At 42.7% G+C, this 16,072-nt stretch overlaps 1 protein-coding gene across 1 annotated transcript in view; it reads left to right on the forward strand.

Moving 5' to 3' along the window:
• Positions 1 to 717: 717 nt before the first annotated feature.
• Positions 718 to 16,072, forward strand: part of Tp53bp2 (tumor protein p53 binding protein 2) — a 63,052-nt gene continuing 47,697 nt past the window's right edge. Inside the window, exon 1 of the mRNA XM_008823741.3 lies at positions 718 to 997. Coding sequence (XP_008821963.2) covers positions 971 to 997 — 27 coding nt within the window. The 5' untranslated portion in view covers positions 718 to 970. The remainder of the gene's footprint in view (positions 998 to 16,072) is intronic.

Here is a 16,072-nt window from a genome sequence, read left to right on the forward strand (position 1 = left end):
TCTTGCCAAAGCCAATGCCATTTTTCTGGACATGAAAGGTTGGTACCTGTGTCCGTGTTCGTTGAGCATTACAAGCTTAGGAGTTCCTCAGAAAGCTGGTTCACACATTTTAAAGCTTGCTGACTGTATTTGGACATAATATGCTTATAAAACCTTGACGCCATTTTAGTCATCGTGAAGTACCTTTTCTTCACATCATAGCAAATATCACAGGACTTTTAGGACGTTGGCCAGGGCTGAGGGGAGGAAGGGCGAACACATTCGTGAGCTCTTCCACTGGAGGAACTTTCAGGACGTGCTGCGGCCCGGAAGGCCACGCGAGTCTCCTTTTGGTCAGTCCGGGTGGGATCCTCGAGGGTTGGCGGGAGCCGGCGTCCAACCCTCCCCTCCTGGCCTGGCCCGGACGCTGAATCTAGGGCTCACGGTGCCTAAGGCCGAGGACTTAACCCCAGAGTGCAACTCCAAAGTGCAGAGTAGCTGAGCGTACCACCTCCCGCTCAGGGTGCGGTGACAACTCTCCCCCAGTGCGCCACCTTCGCGGTCCGCCCTTTAAAACCGAGCGAAAAGGTTCCCGCCCCCCTAAGCTCCGCCCAGGGCCCGCGCATGCGCCGTCGCTCCGGGCCGCCCACTCCCTTCCCCTCCCCCAGGCCGCCAGGCGCGCCGCGGGCGGGGCCTTCGCGGGGGGCGGAGCCTGCCGGGCTCGGCGGGGGCTGGCCGGGATTAGTTGGTTTCGGGGCCCGGGAGGAGGGACACCCGGCTGTCGCGAGCGCAGAGACAAAGCGTTGTCCGGGGGCCCGGCTCGGGGAGAGGACCCGGGCTCGGTGGCGCACCGGCCGGCTGAGCGGCCTCGCGCGCTGCCGCCTCCCTCGCAACAGGTCGGCCGCGCGGCCTCGTCCTCGCCCCGCTTCCTCGGGCCCGCGCCCCCCGGGCCAAGTCGGCTGGGCCAGGCCGCGGCCGGCCTCTCGCTTCCATGCGGTTTGGGTCCACAATGATGCCTGTAAGTGAGCGGGTGGGCGTGTTGGGCTGGAGCGGGCGCGGAGGGGGCCGGGGGCGGGGCGGGGGCTGGTGGGACCCGCAGGCTCCGTCCTTCCCGGCCGGCCGGGGGTCCGTACCGCGCGGGGCCCCGCCTCCGCCCGGGAGCGAGCGGAGCAGCCCTGGGTCGGCGGCGCCAAACTTTTCTTCTGGGGTTGGGACCTTTTTCCTTTTTCTTTCTTTCTTTTTTCTTTTCTTTCTTTTCTTGCGTTGTTTTGAAGGTCAAGAACTGGGGAGCCGGGACCCCTATTCGCCTTTTCTCTTTTCTAACTTAAATTGTTTAAGCTTTTTACTGGATTGAAGCCCAACGCTGGAAAGGCTTGGCTTTCTTTTTTCTTTTTACTTGAATTTCGATGTGGTATCTGCGATCACTCTAAGTCACTCTATCTCTTTGTGGAAACAGTTTTAGTACGTGCAGCCTTAGAAGTTTTAGTTCTCAGGAAAACTTCTGTGCCCCGCTCAAGGTTTCCCTCAGCTGGTTCTGCGCATTGAGGTCTTCGGCGTCCGAGTTGGGTATCCGGCTGCGGGTGAAGTGCAGATTGGAGAGGTTCCTGAAATGCCCCTTTTCTTAAGCCAGCTCAGATCTGGCGGGTTGCAGTGGCTTCTGCAGACTCGTGGATGAAGTGAAGTGTTTGCTTCTCTCTCACTGAGGGAGGCGGGATCACCTTGCAGTCAACCCACGGTCTTTCTTTTTGTAAAAATTGTAATAATATTCTTTTAATTTTTTGAAAAATTCATCCATGTATACCCTGTATTTTGATCATGGCCAACCCCCTTCAACCCATGTTTTTAGAATTTTACTTGTTCAAAAAAAAAAACTAAAAAAAAGAACAGCTTTTGCTTTGCTTTTGTAAAACTGGTGGAATGGAGTGATGAAATTTGTGACTATTTTTTGTTTGGTTTTGATCTTTTGTGTGTGTGTGTGTGTGTGTGTGTGTGTCTGTGTGTGTGTGTGTGATCACAAGGGGAGAATAGAGCATGCTGTCTCCTTGTCCCTTGTGTCTTGGAGAGTGTCCATAGTATCTTGGACATAGAATAATTTGATTGTTTGGGTTTAGAAAGCTTGGGATAGGTTGAACTAAAGATTTAAAGGATTTGGAATTGTCAATAACATTTTGCATTTCCTGTGTAGTGCTTGGTGATGAGTTTTGTGATGTGAATGCCTGATATTAAAATATATACCATGAAAAGGATAAGAGTTTTTGTTAACTTTTTTCTTTCCGTGGGTTTATAGTTCTTTGTTGTGAAATAATTTTTTGCTGGTTGCCTGTGAGATTTCCCTGAAAAATAAAAGGAAAAGGTGTTTCTTGGAATAAAATATTATTTCTTCCTTAAAGATCAGTGTTATGTCAAGGTATCCTTTGTTTTTACCCAGGGATGTTTTTCTTTTCCCAACTACATATCAGATCATCAAGTTATGAGTCTTGAGAAAAATTCACTGTAGCTGTGTGGTTCTCCACATTGTTTTTCTGATGCCAGTAGAACCTTAAGAGCAGGTGTGAGGCATGTGATGCACTAGCTTGAACCCTTTAGAATTTTGCACAGTGTTAGTAGTGATCCCAGATTAAGGAAAAAAAAAGATTTGTCCTTCAGTTTCATCATCTGTAAAGTGGGGGTAATAGAATATCCAGTTCTTAGGGTAGTTGTGAAGATCAGAGTTACTGTTTACAAAGGAAGTGATTTTTTTAAAAAATAAATTTTATTTTTTAATTTTATGTGTATGAGTGTATCACCCGCATGTGTGTAAGTGCATCTGTGTCATGCAGTGCCCGTGGAGGTCATGCAGAAGAAGGCACCCATAACTGGAGTTACAGGCAGTTGTTAGCTGCTATGTGGGTGCTGAGAATTGAATCTGGGTCCTCTGCAAGAGCAGTCAGTGCTCTTAACCACTGAACCATCTCTCCAGCCCGAAGGATATGATTAATACAGTGCCTAGCTTGGAATAGGTGTGAAAACTCTCCTGAATGGCAATATTGGTTAAACATAAAATTTTCATTTAGCATCTTCATGATCTTTATTTGAACTTGTAATATTGGAGTACTTGAAAATAAAATGGTGAGAGAGAGTGTGTGTTTGTGTGTCTTTCTGTGTCTGTGTGATGCTGGAGATCCAAGACCTTGTACATATACTAGACAAGCACTGTACCACTGAGCTGTACAAGCCCTTAGGAATATATTTGGTTCTTTGAGACAGGATCTTGCTATGTAGCCCTGGCTGGCCTGGTATGCACTATGTAGGCCACATTGGCATTGAAACTCACAGCAGTCCTCCTGTATCAGCCTCTGGAGTGCTGGGATTACAGGTATGGGCCACCATTTCTGGCTTAAAAAACCATTTTCTTAAATGCAGTTTTCATCTTTAACTTTTAATATGATTGGATTTTTATTTTGAGTAAGATTTTGCTGTATTTTATTTGGGAAGCTAGTCAATCAGGATATAGTTAACTGTAAAAGAGACACAATTTAAAATTTTGCCATCCTAGCCATTTTCAAGTGTACAGTTTTGTGGCACTCTTTGATTTGCTTTGGGAGGTATTCTGAAGTTAGATTGCATTAGATCAAATATCTGCAAATGAATGGTATTTGTGTGTTTTCTTATCGAATAGTGCGTAATCAAGTGGCTTTCTTTTATGTGGGACACAAAGTGATAATTGGATGCAAACCAAAAGTGAAGATGCGTTTTAGTAGGCTAACTAAAAATAGATAGACAAGCCCTGAGAATCCCAGTAGAGATAATGATAGGGCACTACAGAAGCCCAGTGGTAATTACTCTCCTTTTCAGATACCTGCCATGCTTAGCATCTCTTGTTCTATGTCAGCCTTACCACTCAGGGAGGCTAGAGAAGCTGATTAGACTTTTCATATTTCACACCTTACTTTTCTTCACTAGAGAAAGGGGTCATTTGTACTTGGAGAGAGTGGCTTGAGGAATCCAGTCATTGTACTTGATTTTCAAATGGAGGCAATTACCCAAAGCAAAACTTCTCAGCCATTTGAAAATTATACTAGAGAGCTTTTATTTATTTTGTTCATTTTGTGGGGTGTTATATTACAACAAAAATGTCTTTATGAACGAGTTTAACTTTGAAAGCATTTGCAGTTCTTTTTGAATAATAGTTTCATAAAAATTTTTGTTCATGTCTGCCATTGAAATGGTAAATAAAGAGCAATAACAACAGCAACAACCTACTGAAAGCTGCACCCAGAAACCAGCAGTGCCGCATGGAAGGCGGGAGGCCTGAACTTGCCTGCCCCTTTAGTATTGCAGTGTTTGGGTTGTGCAGTGGCAATGGGAATGCTGTGTTGTCCCTGATGGTAGTCTGTACACAGTGTGGCTGTGGAGATGGAAGAACTGAACTTGAAAAAGTGATTTCATGTTAATCATGTTTAAAAAGCTGGATGGGTCTGGTGATGACAAAGGGGTAGCCCTTTCTTGTGCAATCACATTGGATATTGTCATACAGCCCTTATAAAGAGTGTTTTCCAGAATATATTAGCTTATTTTAGAAAGCTCAGTTGAACTGATCATGGTTTAATTTTTAAACTTGTGGCATTTTCCCCTTTCAATGCTGCAGAGGTGTAATTATTCGTGGTGCTGTAAAATCACATCTGATTCTTGGTGCTGGTTGTATCCGGAATCTGCAGCTCATTGGTTATTGCAGTGACTCCTTGAGCGCTCTGATACCTGATGAGAATTTTTATATTTACATTAGCTTTATGCACCCTGTGGATCTTAACTAATGCTTAAATACTTGTATTTTCAAAATCCAGTTTTTATTTGCACATTTTCCAAACTGAAATTGTGTTTTGAAACAAAGTCTTTCAACTTACAGACGGAGAACATTGAATTTGTGTGGTTGTGCTATGTTCTGAAAGAATTCCTTTCAGTTGCATGGTGATGCATCAAGTTAGTGTAAGTCAGATTTTATTCCAGAGCGAAGTTTAGGTTAAGCTCGTAAAGATAAGTTGCTATCTTCAGAGAATCGTAATTCTCCAAGGCCGTTAACATACCTACTTTAAAAAATGTGCAAAACATCTCACATTTCATGTGCTTCATTTTTGTTGCCTTGTGACTCAGATTAAGTGTGAAACACACCTGAAATTTTCTGGGTTTTGCCTATTTCAGAGAAGTCAGATTTAAACATTATAAAGAAATGTGAACAAGAATGTGCTATCTCAAAGGAAATGTCCTCTGGAGGGACATGGAAGGTCAGTTTTACTCTTGAAGAACTTGTGGTTACCCCTTTTCCCAGCAGACAGAAACAATGAAAACTTTCTGTTCTGGAGCTTTTAAGGAATACTGTTGACCTTTATCACTTTCGGTAATCTACCATGGTCTGGCACTCCTTAAAAAGTCTCTCTGAAAGCTGCCCTAACACTGAGCCAGTCATAAAGTTTGCAGATTGACCAGGTTCTCTTTAGCTCAGATAGGATAACTGTGTAGCAATGCATGCTGGTCTGATTCGTCATCATGTGTTAAAAGCCTCTCCCTGGCCTTTTCCATAAACAAGTATGAAGTATAAGAAGCCTGGGACTAAGTAAGAGCTTAGGAATCTGGAGTGTTCTTTTCATCTCATGCCATTTAATCAAGGCAAACACTATTTACATTCTTGTGTTTTGATAGTGTGCTGGGTACTGATCAGAACATTTTTCTTTAATCAGTTGGAATTGAGAAAACATAAAATAGCTGCATATGAAATGTGTACTTCTGGAGTGATGAGATCTGCAAATTCTACATCCTTATAGGTGTAAGCCAAGGAGAAGTTTTGGTCTAGGAGATCTTGAGGGAAGCGGGAAGTATTAAGGAGTCAGTGATTTTTGAAGCTTTAACATACTGTCCTGTCCAAGGAAGTGTCCTATCAAAGAAATGCAAATTCTAAGCCTTAGGTGATGGGTAAGAAGACTAGCAACTTCACAGACTCAGCAAGTATGATTTAGTTTTTTCTATGTAGAGTGTATTAAAAACGTTGCCGGGCGTGGTGGCGCACAGCTTTAATCCCAGCATTTGGGAGGCAGAGGCAGGTGGATCTTTGTGAGTTCGAGGTCAGCCTGGTCTAAAGAGTGAGTTCCATGATAGCTGGGGCTACAGAGAGACCCTGTCTCAAATAGACCAAAAAAAAAAAGTGATTTATTTAGTTGACAATGGACCCAAATTGCCAGTGAAAAGGTCCAGTTGGTTGGTTATAACTACTGAACTTCTGAGACACAGCAGTTGTTTTCTTAGAAATATATCTAAAGTTCAAATAATTCAACTAAAAATCCCATGGAAAAGTAGTTTTATAGCAAACCACAGTGAATAAACAATTATAAGATACCAATTTAAACTATTAGTGGTAACAAAATGGTGGTTAGGACAATATTGATCTACTGTGGAACAAACTGTAAAAATCGGGAGTGAGGGAGGGGATGGGATGAAGTGGGAAACCCTTCTTTCTAACTTCTTTCCCAAGACAGGCAAAGGCCTTTCTTAGAGCCTCTTTGCCTTCATAGGTCTTCCCAGCCAATCTCCTAAATACCCAGTGAAGTTGATCTTTCCATTCTCATTCAGTAGATAAGGAATTTGAAATTCAGTGTTTTGGTAATTTGCTCCTGGTAAAATAGGGAAGATTTGACCAGGTCCACCTGCAGACACACGCTCTATTCATGACAGCAAATGCTGGGGCTATAATATTCCTGTATACTTGTAGAAAAAACAGTTGTCATACTCTTGGAAATGGCTAATAGCAACTTCAGTACTGCTCTTCAGGGCTGGAGAGAGATGGCTCAGTAGTTAAGAGCGTGTGCTATTTTTCTGGAGGATCACAGTTGGGTTCCCAGCACCAACATCAGGTGGCTCACAACTGCTCTGGCTCCATGGGATCTGATGTCCTCTTCTGGCCTCCGTGGGCACCCATACACATGGTATACATTCTCTCACACACATAAATGAAAATAATAAAAAGTTACTCTTCAGAGTGTAATTTTTGAAGTAGAAAAAGAGACATCTTCTCTTTAAATGAAACTAAATGAGAAAATTGTTAATCTTCTACCAAGTTTCCACTGAAAGGGAGGTGGTTACCTCCCCCCAGGGTAAAGGTAATATCCCAGTGACCTCTTTTTTCCTTATCCTTCTAATACTACATTAGAGATCTCAGGTCTTCCACATCTACAGGGAGAGAGAAGGAGCTCAATAGTTTGCTTTTGTCTGAGGTACGTTTAATAAATCTCTTGGAATGGTAGCTTCAAACAGGGTTTGGAGGCCGTGATGTACAGAAGGAACGACAAGTGGTGGAATAAAGACATTGGACGATGTGGGGGCCAAGGAACCTTGAAATGGCTGGGGTCCTTTCCCACTGTGGATGATGCGGAGGAACCTGAAGAGTGTTGGGGTGGTGGTAGGGTGAGGGCACCTGTGCTTGCAGCCTCAGGGCTGCCTCTGCAGTGAGTACTGATTCACTGTGGCCAGATGAACTTGTTGGAAATGTATGAGAGACCCATTTGGATGAAATTACATTAGATCTTGCCTCTTCATTCTTTCTTATTAGCCTTTGGGGGGTGGTGGAGGGTAGCCATTTTGGGACAACACACATTAAGTGAATGCCCACTGTATTTCAGCCTCCTTTCTGAGTGTCATGGATACAGAAAAGAGTAAGACAACAACTTTCCAAGAGTCTGCCTTTCATGGAGTCTAGGTGGGGGAGAAAATTGAAAAGAAAAGTAATAGAGTTAAGAGGGATTTATGTTAGGCCAATGTGACTGGGGCAGCTGCTGTACATTGGGTGGTCAGGGAAGTGACATTTCTACTGGACCTGGGTGGCAAGAAGGAACCAGCCCTGTGAAGATTTCTGTGTAGAGCATTTCAAGTGGGCAGAATTCACAGGGGCTAAGGCAGAGGCCCTTCTGGAGCAGTGGAAGCCAGCTAGGCCAGGTGGAGAGTGACAGGGACTGAGATGGAGTTGGCAGCGTGTAGATTTCTGTGAAAGGCATGTGTTAGCCACCTGAGGAGTGCTACCATGTGATGACCAGGAAAGCTTGTGTGTTGGCTGTGTGGAGAGTGGGTCTTACAGGTGCCATAGTGGAAGGCTTAGGAAAGAGGGAAGCATGGGAAAGGCTTAGAACCCACTGTAGATAGTCTGCAGAACACTGCTCGGCTGAACACTGAGGCCCAGCAGGTAGTAGGAGCTAGTTGTAGACAGTTTACCACTTGGTCTCCTGACTTGTGGGAGGTGACATTTGGAGGCCTCCAGGGTGAGAGGAGAAGCAGCACTTAACCCTGGGGGCAATTAGAACTGGGTAGGAATCCAGCCACTCACCTGTGTCCTTCACTCCTTCCCCCTCTCTGTATCAGGAGTTGAATTAGGGCCCTGGCATGCTATCTACAGCACTCTTGTTTGAGACAGGGTACTTGAACTCAGTTCTGTGGCCTAGGCAGGCCTTAAATTCACAATCATCCTTTCTTAGCCTCCCAAATAGTTAGCTTGTATTTATAGGCCTGTGTCACCAGGCCCCGCTCTTTTTTTAAAATTACTGTTTTTTTTTCCATGTCAGCATACCCTTATAACCTTATTAATGCTCTAGAACAATTTACTATAGATCGCATGTGCTTCTGCCAAACTCCTCCTTAATGAACTGCTCCTTGACAAATTGCTCCTTGACGTTCCTTTTGTGTTGATCTCAGTGCTTTTGTCATGTTCCTAATGAAAATGCAAAGTAGGCCGAGACCTCAGAAAATAAAGAAACTGACTTTCATTTTAGAAACTGCCCCTTCCTGTTTTTCTGTCACACAGATGTAGATAACTACTAGTTTGTGAGATGTAGGTAATTTTTGATAAATGTATTCATTTCCTGAAAAAGGGGGTGGCGTACTTTGACACTTTTATTTTTAATTGATTAATTAATTATTAGTGTATGTGTGCATATATAATATGTGTGAGTGTTGGCATGCACTTGTTCCATTGTGCACATGTGGATGTCAGAGGACAGCTTCTGGGGGTTGGCTCTTTCCTTTGACAGTGGGTTCTGGAGATGGAACTCAAGTTGTCAGGCTTGCACAGCAAGTGCTTATCTGCTGAGCTATCTTGTCGGCCCCAACACTATTATTTTAAAGGTAGCTAGGATCCTTGGTGTTTTGGTTGTTGCTTTTTGGAGCCAGAGACCTGAGTGTTTGTGTTACTTCCTTTCCTGTGTTATCTGGTCAGCATGTGTCAGAGCTTCCTTTCTTCGATTGCTGCACCACCCTCCTCCTTAGGGCTGCTCTAATCTCTTCTGTACTGGCTTCCCTCATGGTCATTCTGCACAGTCCTCTTTTCCTAGAATTCAAGGCAGATTTCTAATACAGCCTCACAAATAAACTCCTTAGCCAGATACTGTTTCTATGTTATCTAGCCCAGTGATTTAAGCTTTTTGTGTCAAGGATACATCTCATTTTAGAAGTTTCTGCAACCTACAGGAAGTGATCAAGAGAGTCCAAATAGCAAAGTTAGCATTAAAACACTGCTGGAGTGGCAGAGGCTAGTGTGTGGGAGAGCCTTGTTCCTTGCAGGAGACATCTGGTCACCCTCACCCTTGTTGGCTTGGTGTGACCTACATGCTCCTAAGGAAATCTCATCAGGACTCCATGGGGCTTAAATGGGGTGTTTGTACTCTTTGGCATTGCTGTCCAAAGCTAGCTCGACTCTGTTGGACTCTAGCTGTGTATAAACAAGTTTTATATATTGAAAAATTTTGCAATCTGTGGCTCATGAGAATTACCTGTCCCTTACTTGTTTCAGCAATTTTAAGATAATAGATTAAGACAGGATGCTGTGTTTTCTCATGCCTCCATGCCTTTAGACTGGGGAAGCTTACTTGCCTGCATGGCGGGTCTCCTTGTCTTGCTAATCCTGTTTCTAGTTCAGTAGTACTGAATTTTTTGTTGTTTCCTTTTTTTGAGAAAGGATTTTGCTATGCAATCCAGGCTGGCCTGGAACTCCCTGTCTTCCTGACTCTGCCTCCTGAATGCTGGGATTACAAGTGTGAGTTTTAGTGCTTCTGTGAAGCTCTTTCAGAAGAGAAGCTCTTGGTTTTTGTCTCTTCTCACTGGACCTACAGTCCCTCCCTCCTGAGGAAGGTCTCCCTCCCTCCTGAGGAAGTTCTCACATTGCCTAGTTACTGTTTGCTCTGCCTCTTCATTGTTCTGTGAGCTCCTGAGGAGGGAGTGGGTACTGTGCCTTTTGTGTCTGTATTTCTAGCACTTAGCACAGCATTTGACATGATCTAAGAACTTGATAAATATTGTTGTTCTTATTTTAATTTTCATTGGTCAAAGTAGTCTTACCCATAGCAAAATAGGAGGTGGTAGACAGGAAAGAAGTGGGAGCAGTGAATTGGCTGTACCCAACATCATGGGTGAATTAAAAACAGAGCACTTGTAGAGAATTAAAGTGAAAGGCAAAATGTAGCTTTATGTAAAACAAGCTACAGACCCACAAAGTAGCAATGCTCACTTAAGGGGAAGCACAGCAACATTAATCTTAGAAAATAATTGCAGAGAAGGAAAGAATTCATTAAACACATATTTTCTATTCTTTTAATTTGTTTGTGATTGTGGCAGCTATTGAAAGAGACTGGCCTCAAAGTGAGTGCTTGGATGATATAGTTGGAATTTGACTGAATTCAGCTTTAGGTATAGCTGAAGGTTTCTTAATTTGTCTCCAAATAGGCAAAATGTTTTGGTCTTTTCACTTGAGACACTGTCTGGCTTTGAAGAAGCTTACTTTGAAGTAATGCTATGCTTTTATGGATAAATATTTTTTTAAAAAAGTTATTTAATGTATATGAGTGTTTGCCTGCATGTATGTAAGTATACCACCTGCATGCAGTGCCCATGGAGGCCAGAGGAGGGCATCAGATCTCCTGTAACTGGAGTTAATAGACAATTGTTAGTCACCATGTGGGTGTTGGGAACTGAACCTGGGTTTTCTGCAAGAGCAGTCAGTGCTCTTAATTGCTGAACCATCTCTGCAGCCCCTGTAAATGTTTCTTGATGGAAACACACTGATTGCCATGTTCTGGTCTCCTGGTAATGCTCTTATCTTCCGTGGAGTTTTGACTCCCAGGTTCAGTGTCATTAGTTCACTCAGACATGTATTGCAGTGTTGCTGTGTAAAGGGCTGGGTAAATTGTGGTAGGGAAAGAGTGGGTGGTTGGTAGAGAGGCAAAGAGCGTTTACTTCTGTTGGAGTTGGGTGTTTTAGCAGGAACAGACTAGAGGGCATTTTGTGGTCTTTGAAGTGTTCTAAAATTGTAAGCTTGACCAGCACCAAGGAACAGGGTATATAGGGAGCAGAAAAAGCTGTTATGGGAGAGAAATGAGGAAAGTTTGAGTTTCAGAATTCTCATTTGGTCATTTGAGCCCATTACTGTGAAGCAGATTATTTACTGTAAGGTTTAAGTCTTTTTGTGTGTATATGTGGGCTAGGGTCTTACTACATAGCCTAGGCTGGCTTGGAATTTAGGATAATCCTCCTGCTTCATGGTGCTGTGATGATTAAGGTATGAGCTACCAGACCTGGCTAGGTTTTAGGCACTCAGCATCTCTGATCCAAAATCTCCAAAGTATGTTGAGTGTTGGCATGTCACAAGTAGAAAATTTCAAACCTGATTTCATGTGGTGAGTTGTAGTTAAAATGCAGCCTTAGGGCTGGAGAGATGGCTCAGCAGTTAAGAGCATTGAATACTCTTGCAGAGGACTGGGTTTGATTTCCACCACCCATGTGGAGGCTAACAACCATCCATAACTTCAGTTCCAGGGGAATCTGATGCCTTCTTCTGACCTTCGTGGGTATTGCACGGCATGGGTACATTTACATAATGCAGGCAATGCACTCATATACATAAAATTTAAAAAAATTAAAAAAATTAAATGCAACCTTTATGCTGTGTGTATATGTGTATATAAAACACATGAATTTCATGTTTGTACTTGAGTTCCATTAATAAGATTTTTATACATATTTGCACATATCCCAAATCTAGAAACAAAATAAATCCTGGAACATATGCATCCCAAGCCTTTTGCGTAAGGAATACTTAGTCCATGTTTCTCATAATTGAATGGGAATTCTCTAAAATTCAAGAAATGCGAAGACTCCTCTAATGACCCCCTTGCAGTAAAGCCTTATGCTTGACTCCTACAGTTCTCTGTCACATTGCTTGATATATACCCTGCTTATCTGTATGTTAGTCATCTCTTTCTGCCCGAAAGAATGCAGGTTTTCATCATTGTATCCCTATTATTTGAACTTTGTTTGCATGGTAGGTACACAATAAATGTTAATGGACAAATGATTCAAAGACACTTAGAGTTACAAGGAGTTGGGATTGAGAAGACAGAACCAAGAGCTTCTTTAGAGTGACTGACTTTGCTAAGACACCATGCCTGAAAGTCTGAATATAAAAGCAACTGTCAGCCTGCTTACACATATGGAGTACTTGTTACCAGACAGCTGAGACCAGCAGGCGCCTTGCTTTTGGAACACTATTTTTCATGTATAGAGCCTCTTTGCTTTAACTAAAAAAGTAACTGTAATTTATTCTATGACCCCCCCACCCCGTAGTGTTGATTACTTTAGAAAATGATTGTGTACTCTACAGACTACTGATTGAGTGACAGGATATTTCCTGTGTGATTAATTTCCTCGTAGAATATTGTTCAAATTGATACTTTGTGTTGTTAATATCCAACTTACAGCTTCTTATAAGTAACCAAGAAATAGATTATGGTGTAAATAATTCACTTGATATGATTTGTGATTTTGCTTTAAATAACTCAGATTTGCCTGATAGAGCATGGTGGGCTTAGGTTAAAAGTATGCTGGGAGGGGCTGGAGAGATGGCTCAGCGGTTAAGAGCACTTGTAGAGGACCGAGGTTCAGTTCCCGTACCCACATGGTGGCTCACAACCATGTATAACTCCAGTTCCACAGGTTCCAATACCCTCTTCTGGTCTCTGTGGACACTGCATGCATGTAGTGCACATACATACATGCAAGCAAATGCTCATACACATAAAAAGTTTTTTTTAAAGTATGCCCTAATTAAAAAAAAAACCAATACACTTAGTGAGCCTTAATAGAAGATTGGTAAGTATACCTCATGGCAATTGATGAAGATTTTAAATGTAGTTTGATGGCCTAGAACAAACCTTCTCCCCTAGAAAGTGAGAGAAACAGCTCAGAAAGCATGTTAGGCCTTTGTAAGTAGTGGTTCTATATTATAGTTGAAACCTGTCCTCAGGGAGTCTGGGGAGGAACTCTGAAGAAAAGGACTTGAAGATGGAGCATCCCTTGGATTCCTGAAAGAGGCTCTGCATCTGTGGGCTGTCCACTCAGATTGGGGTGATATGGGACAGCAGTCCTGAGCACATTCTTCTTACAGAAGCTAGAGCAGAGCATGCCTGAATTAGGAAGCCCAGCCAGCTTACTCTAATGTACTCTGACCGTAGGGACAGGAGGCCCACTGGAATGGTATGTATCTCCTTTGTAAACCCCTTCAGTGTTGCACAGCCATGGTGGTCCCTGTGTGAACTTGAGGTTGAAAGAAGTTTTGTTTGATGTTGGTGTGTGTGTGTGTGTGTGTGTGTGTGTGTGTGTGTGTGTGTGTGTTTTGCATGAGCCTGGCATACAATAGGCATTCTGCTCTGGCTCTGAGCAACATTCCAGTCTCTAATGTCACTGCTTTTTTTTTTTTAATAATATTTTATTGTTTTTATATTATGTGTATGAGTGTTGTGCCTGCATGTTAAGTAACTGCACCCGTGTCATACAATGCCCACGCAGGACAGAAGAGGCTGTCAGATCCCTTGGAACTGGAGTTACAGACAGTTGTTAGCTGCCACATGGATGCTGAGATTCAAACCCAGGTCTTCTGCAAGAACAGTCAGTGTTCTTAATGGCTGAGCCATCTCTCTAGCCCTGTTACTGTTTTCTTCTTAATTAAAAAATTATTTGTGTGTGTGTGTGTGTGTGTGTGTGTGTGTGTGTGTGTCTGTCTGTCTGTCTGTCTGTCTGTCTGTGTGATATGTGTTTGTTTGGTCATGTACATGCCACAGTGGGGATTGAGCTCAGTTGTCAGGCTTGTGTGGTGAGCACCTTTACTAACTGAACCTTCTCAGTAGCCCTGTTATTTTGTAAATCCTCTTTCTGGGGGCTGGGAAGATGGCTCAGTGTGTAAAATACTTATGTGTTGAATTCTAATCCCTAGAGTGTACATGAAAGTGTGGCATGGCAGTATGCATCTGTAACCCCATCACTGGGAGCCAGAAACAGGTAGATGAGCAGGGGCTCATTGGCCAGCCAGTCTAGCCAGTTGGCCAACTCCAGGTTCAGCGAGAGACCCTGTCCCAAAATAAATGGAGAGCAATAGAGGAAAATACCTGACATCAACCTCTGGCCCCCACGTCATGCATACACATACACATACAACCCATAAGAGAACACACACACACACACACACACACACACACACACACACCAGCCCTCCCTCTGTGTCAGAATGTTAGGAAAGACATTTTTGCTGGGCCAGGTTAAAGGAAGCCTCATGGCATTCTTTAGAAAGCAGCCTAGGGCTTTTTTTGAATGGCCACAACGAAATGTCCAACCAAAGGAATGCCTCCTATTTTGTCTTCCACCAGGGAACCGGAGACCCTCACCTTTTCCCCGTTTGAACCTCCAGCTTCATACCTGGCAGTTTTGTGGAGACTTTCTTATGAGTTGGGAGAGTTGAAAGGATTTTGTTTGTTTTGTTTTACAGAGTTTTCATTTTTCTTTAAAGGATAAGTTTTTCCCTTACTCCTTTTTTGTCCTCTAGGTAAACCTAGGGTAAATTTGAGTTTTCCTAAGTGACAGACAACTCTGAGGGTGAGGCAGTCAGTCTTTAATTCCTGTCTGTGCCAGGAACTTCTTACTGGTTCTATTTTTCTTCCTGTGCAACTTGCCGTGACTTTTAAAAACAGATGAATAAACAGCCTCCAACCAGAATCAGCTCCTTGAATGCCCTAGCCAGTGCTCTGTATGTCCTCTTGGAAAGACCATTCAGATCTCTGTCTGAAATAACTTCAATTGAAAATGAACCATTTTTCTGCAGTGACATGGCATTAGTTACAGTGACTGTATGTACTGAAACAATGGAGCTTTAAACAATAAATCTGCTACCCATTCTTTTTAAGTGAAAATTACCCTTGCCCTTGCGTTTCTGGAAGTTCTGTTTGGATGTGACTGGCGTGAATCACTGCAGAATGTTCTGGGCGCTGCCTTTGATCTTTTCATGGATTTTCTTTTTCTCAAAGTTGATTATTGTAAAAGTCAGGGACAGGTAGTACTCAGTATATTAAGCACATTTTTAAGTCATAAATTACTTCTAAAAGATTCTAACATTGAAACATTTTAAAATGTGACATTGGTGTCACTAATTTCTGTGTTTTCTGCATAACTCAGTTATTTGTACCTTTTAAAATTTATGTTGGTTTGGAGTCAAGGTTTCCATATGTATCTCAGGCTGGCCTTGAACTCACTGTGCAGCACCCAGGCTGCCTCCACTTACAGCCTTCCTGTCTCCACCCCCGAGTGCTGGGGTTACAGGTATGTGATGCATTTACTTGTATATCTATTTTATTTACTTTTTTCCTGTTCAATAGGTGTAACCTCCAGCTCCCTGTTTCACTGGTGAACACGGTTTCTTTCTACTTACAGTAACTAGCTCTGCATAGTCCTTCCAGCTGAACTTCCAGAATTCGGACTGAATTCTGCCCTGCTGCTCATAGTTTCCCATCTTGTTGCTTATAGATCTAACAGAGTAGTCAAAATCTTTAGGCATTTAAAAATTTTCTTCATTTCTGTCATATCTTTGGGATAAATTCAAGGAATAAGATTATGAAGTATACCTAATTTTATAACCCCAGATACATGGTTTATTTAACTTCTCAAGTGGGGTTTTTAACAAATTTCAATGCTCCTATTATATTTTTGAATGAATCCATTTCCTAGAACTTCATGAATGTTGGGTCTTATTTTTAGCTGAAGATAA

The sequence above is a fragment of the Nannospalax galili genome, unplaced genomic scaffold (assembly GCF_000622305.1).
Source record: "Nannospalax galili isolate Female #2095 unplaced genomic scaffold, S.galili_v1.0 scaffold368, whole genome shotgun sequence".
NCBI lineage: Eukaryota > Metazoa > Chordata > Mammalia > Rodentia > Spalacidae > Nannospalax > Nannospalax galili.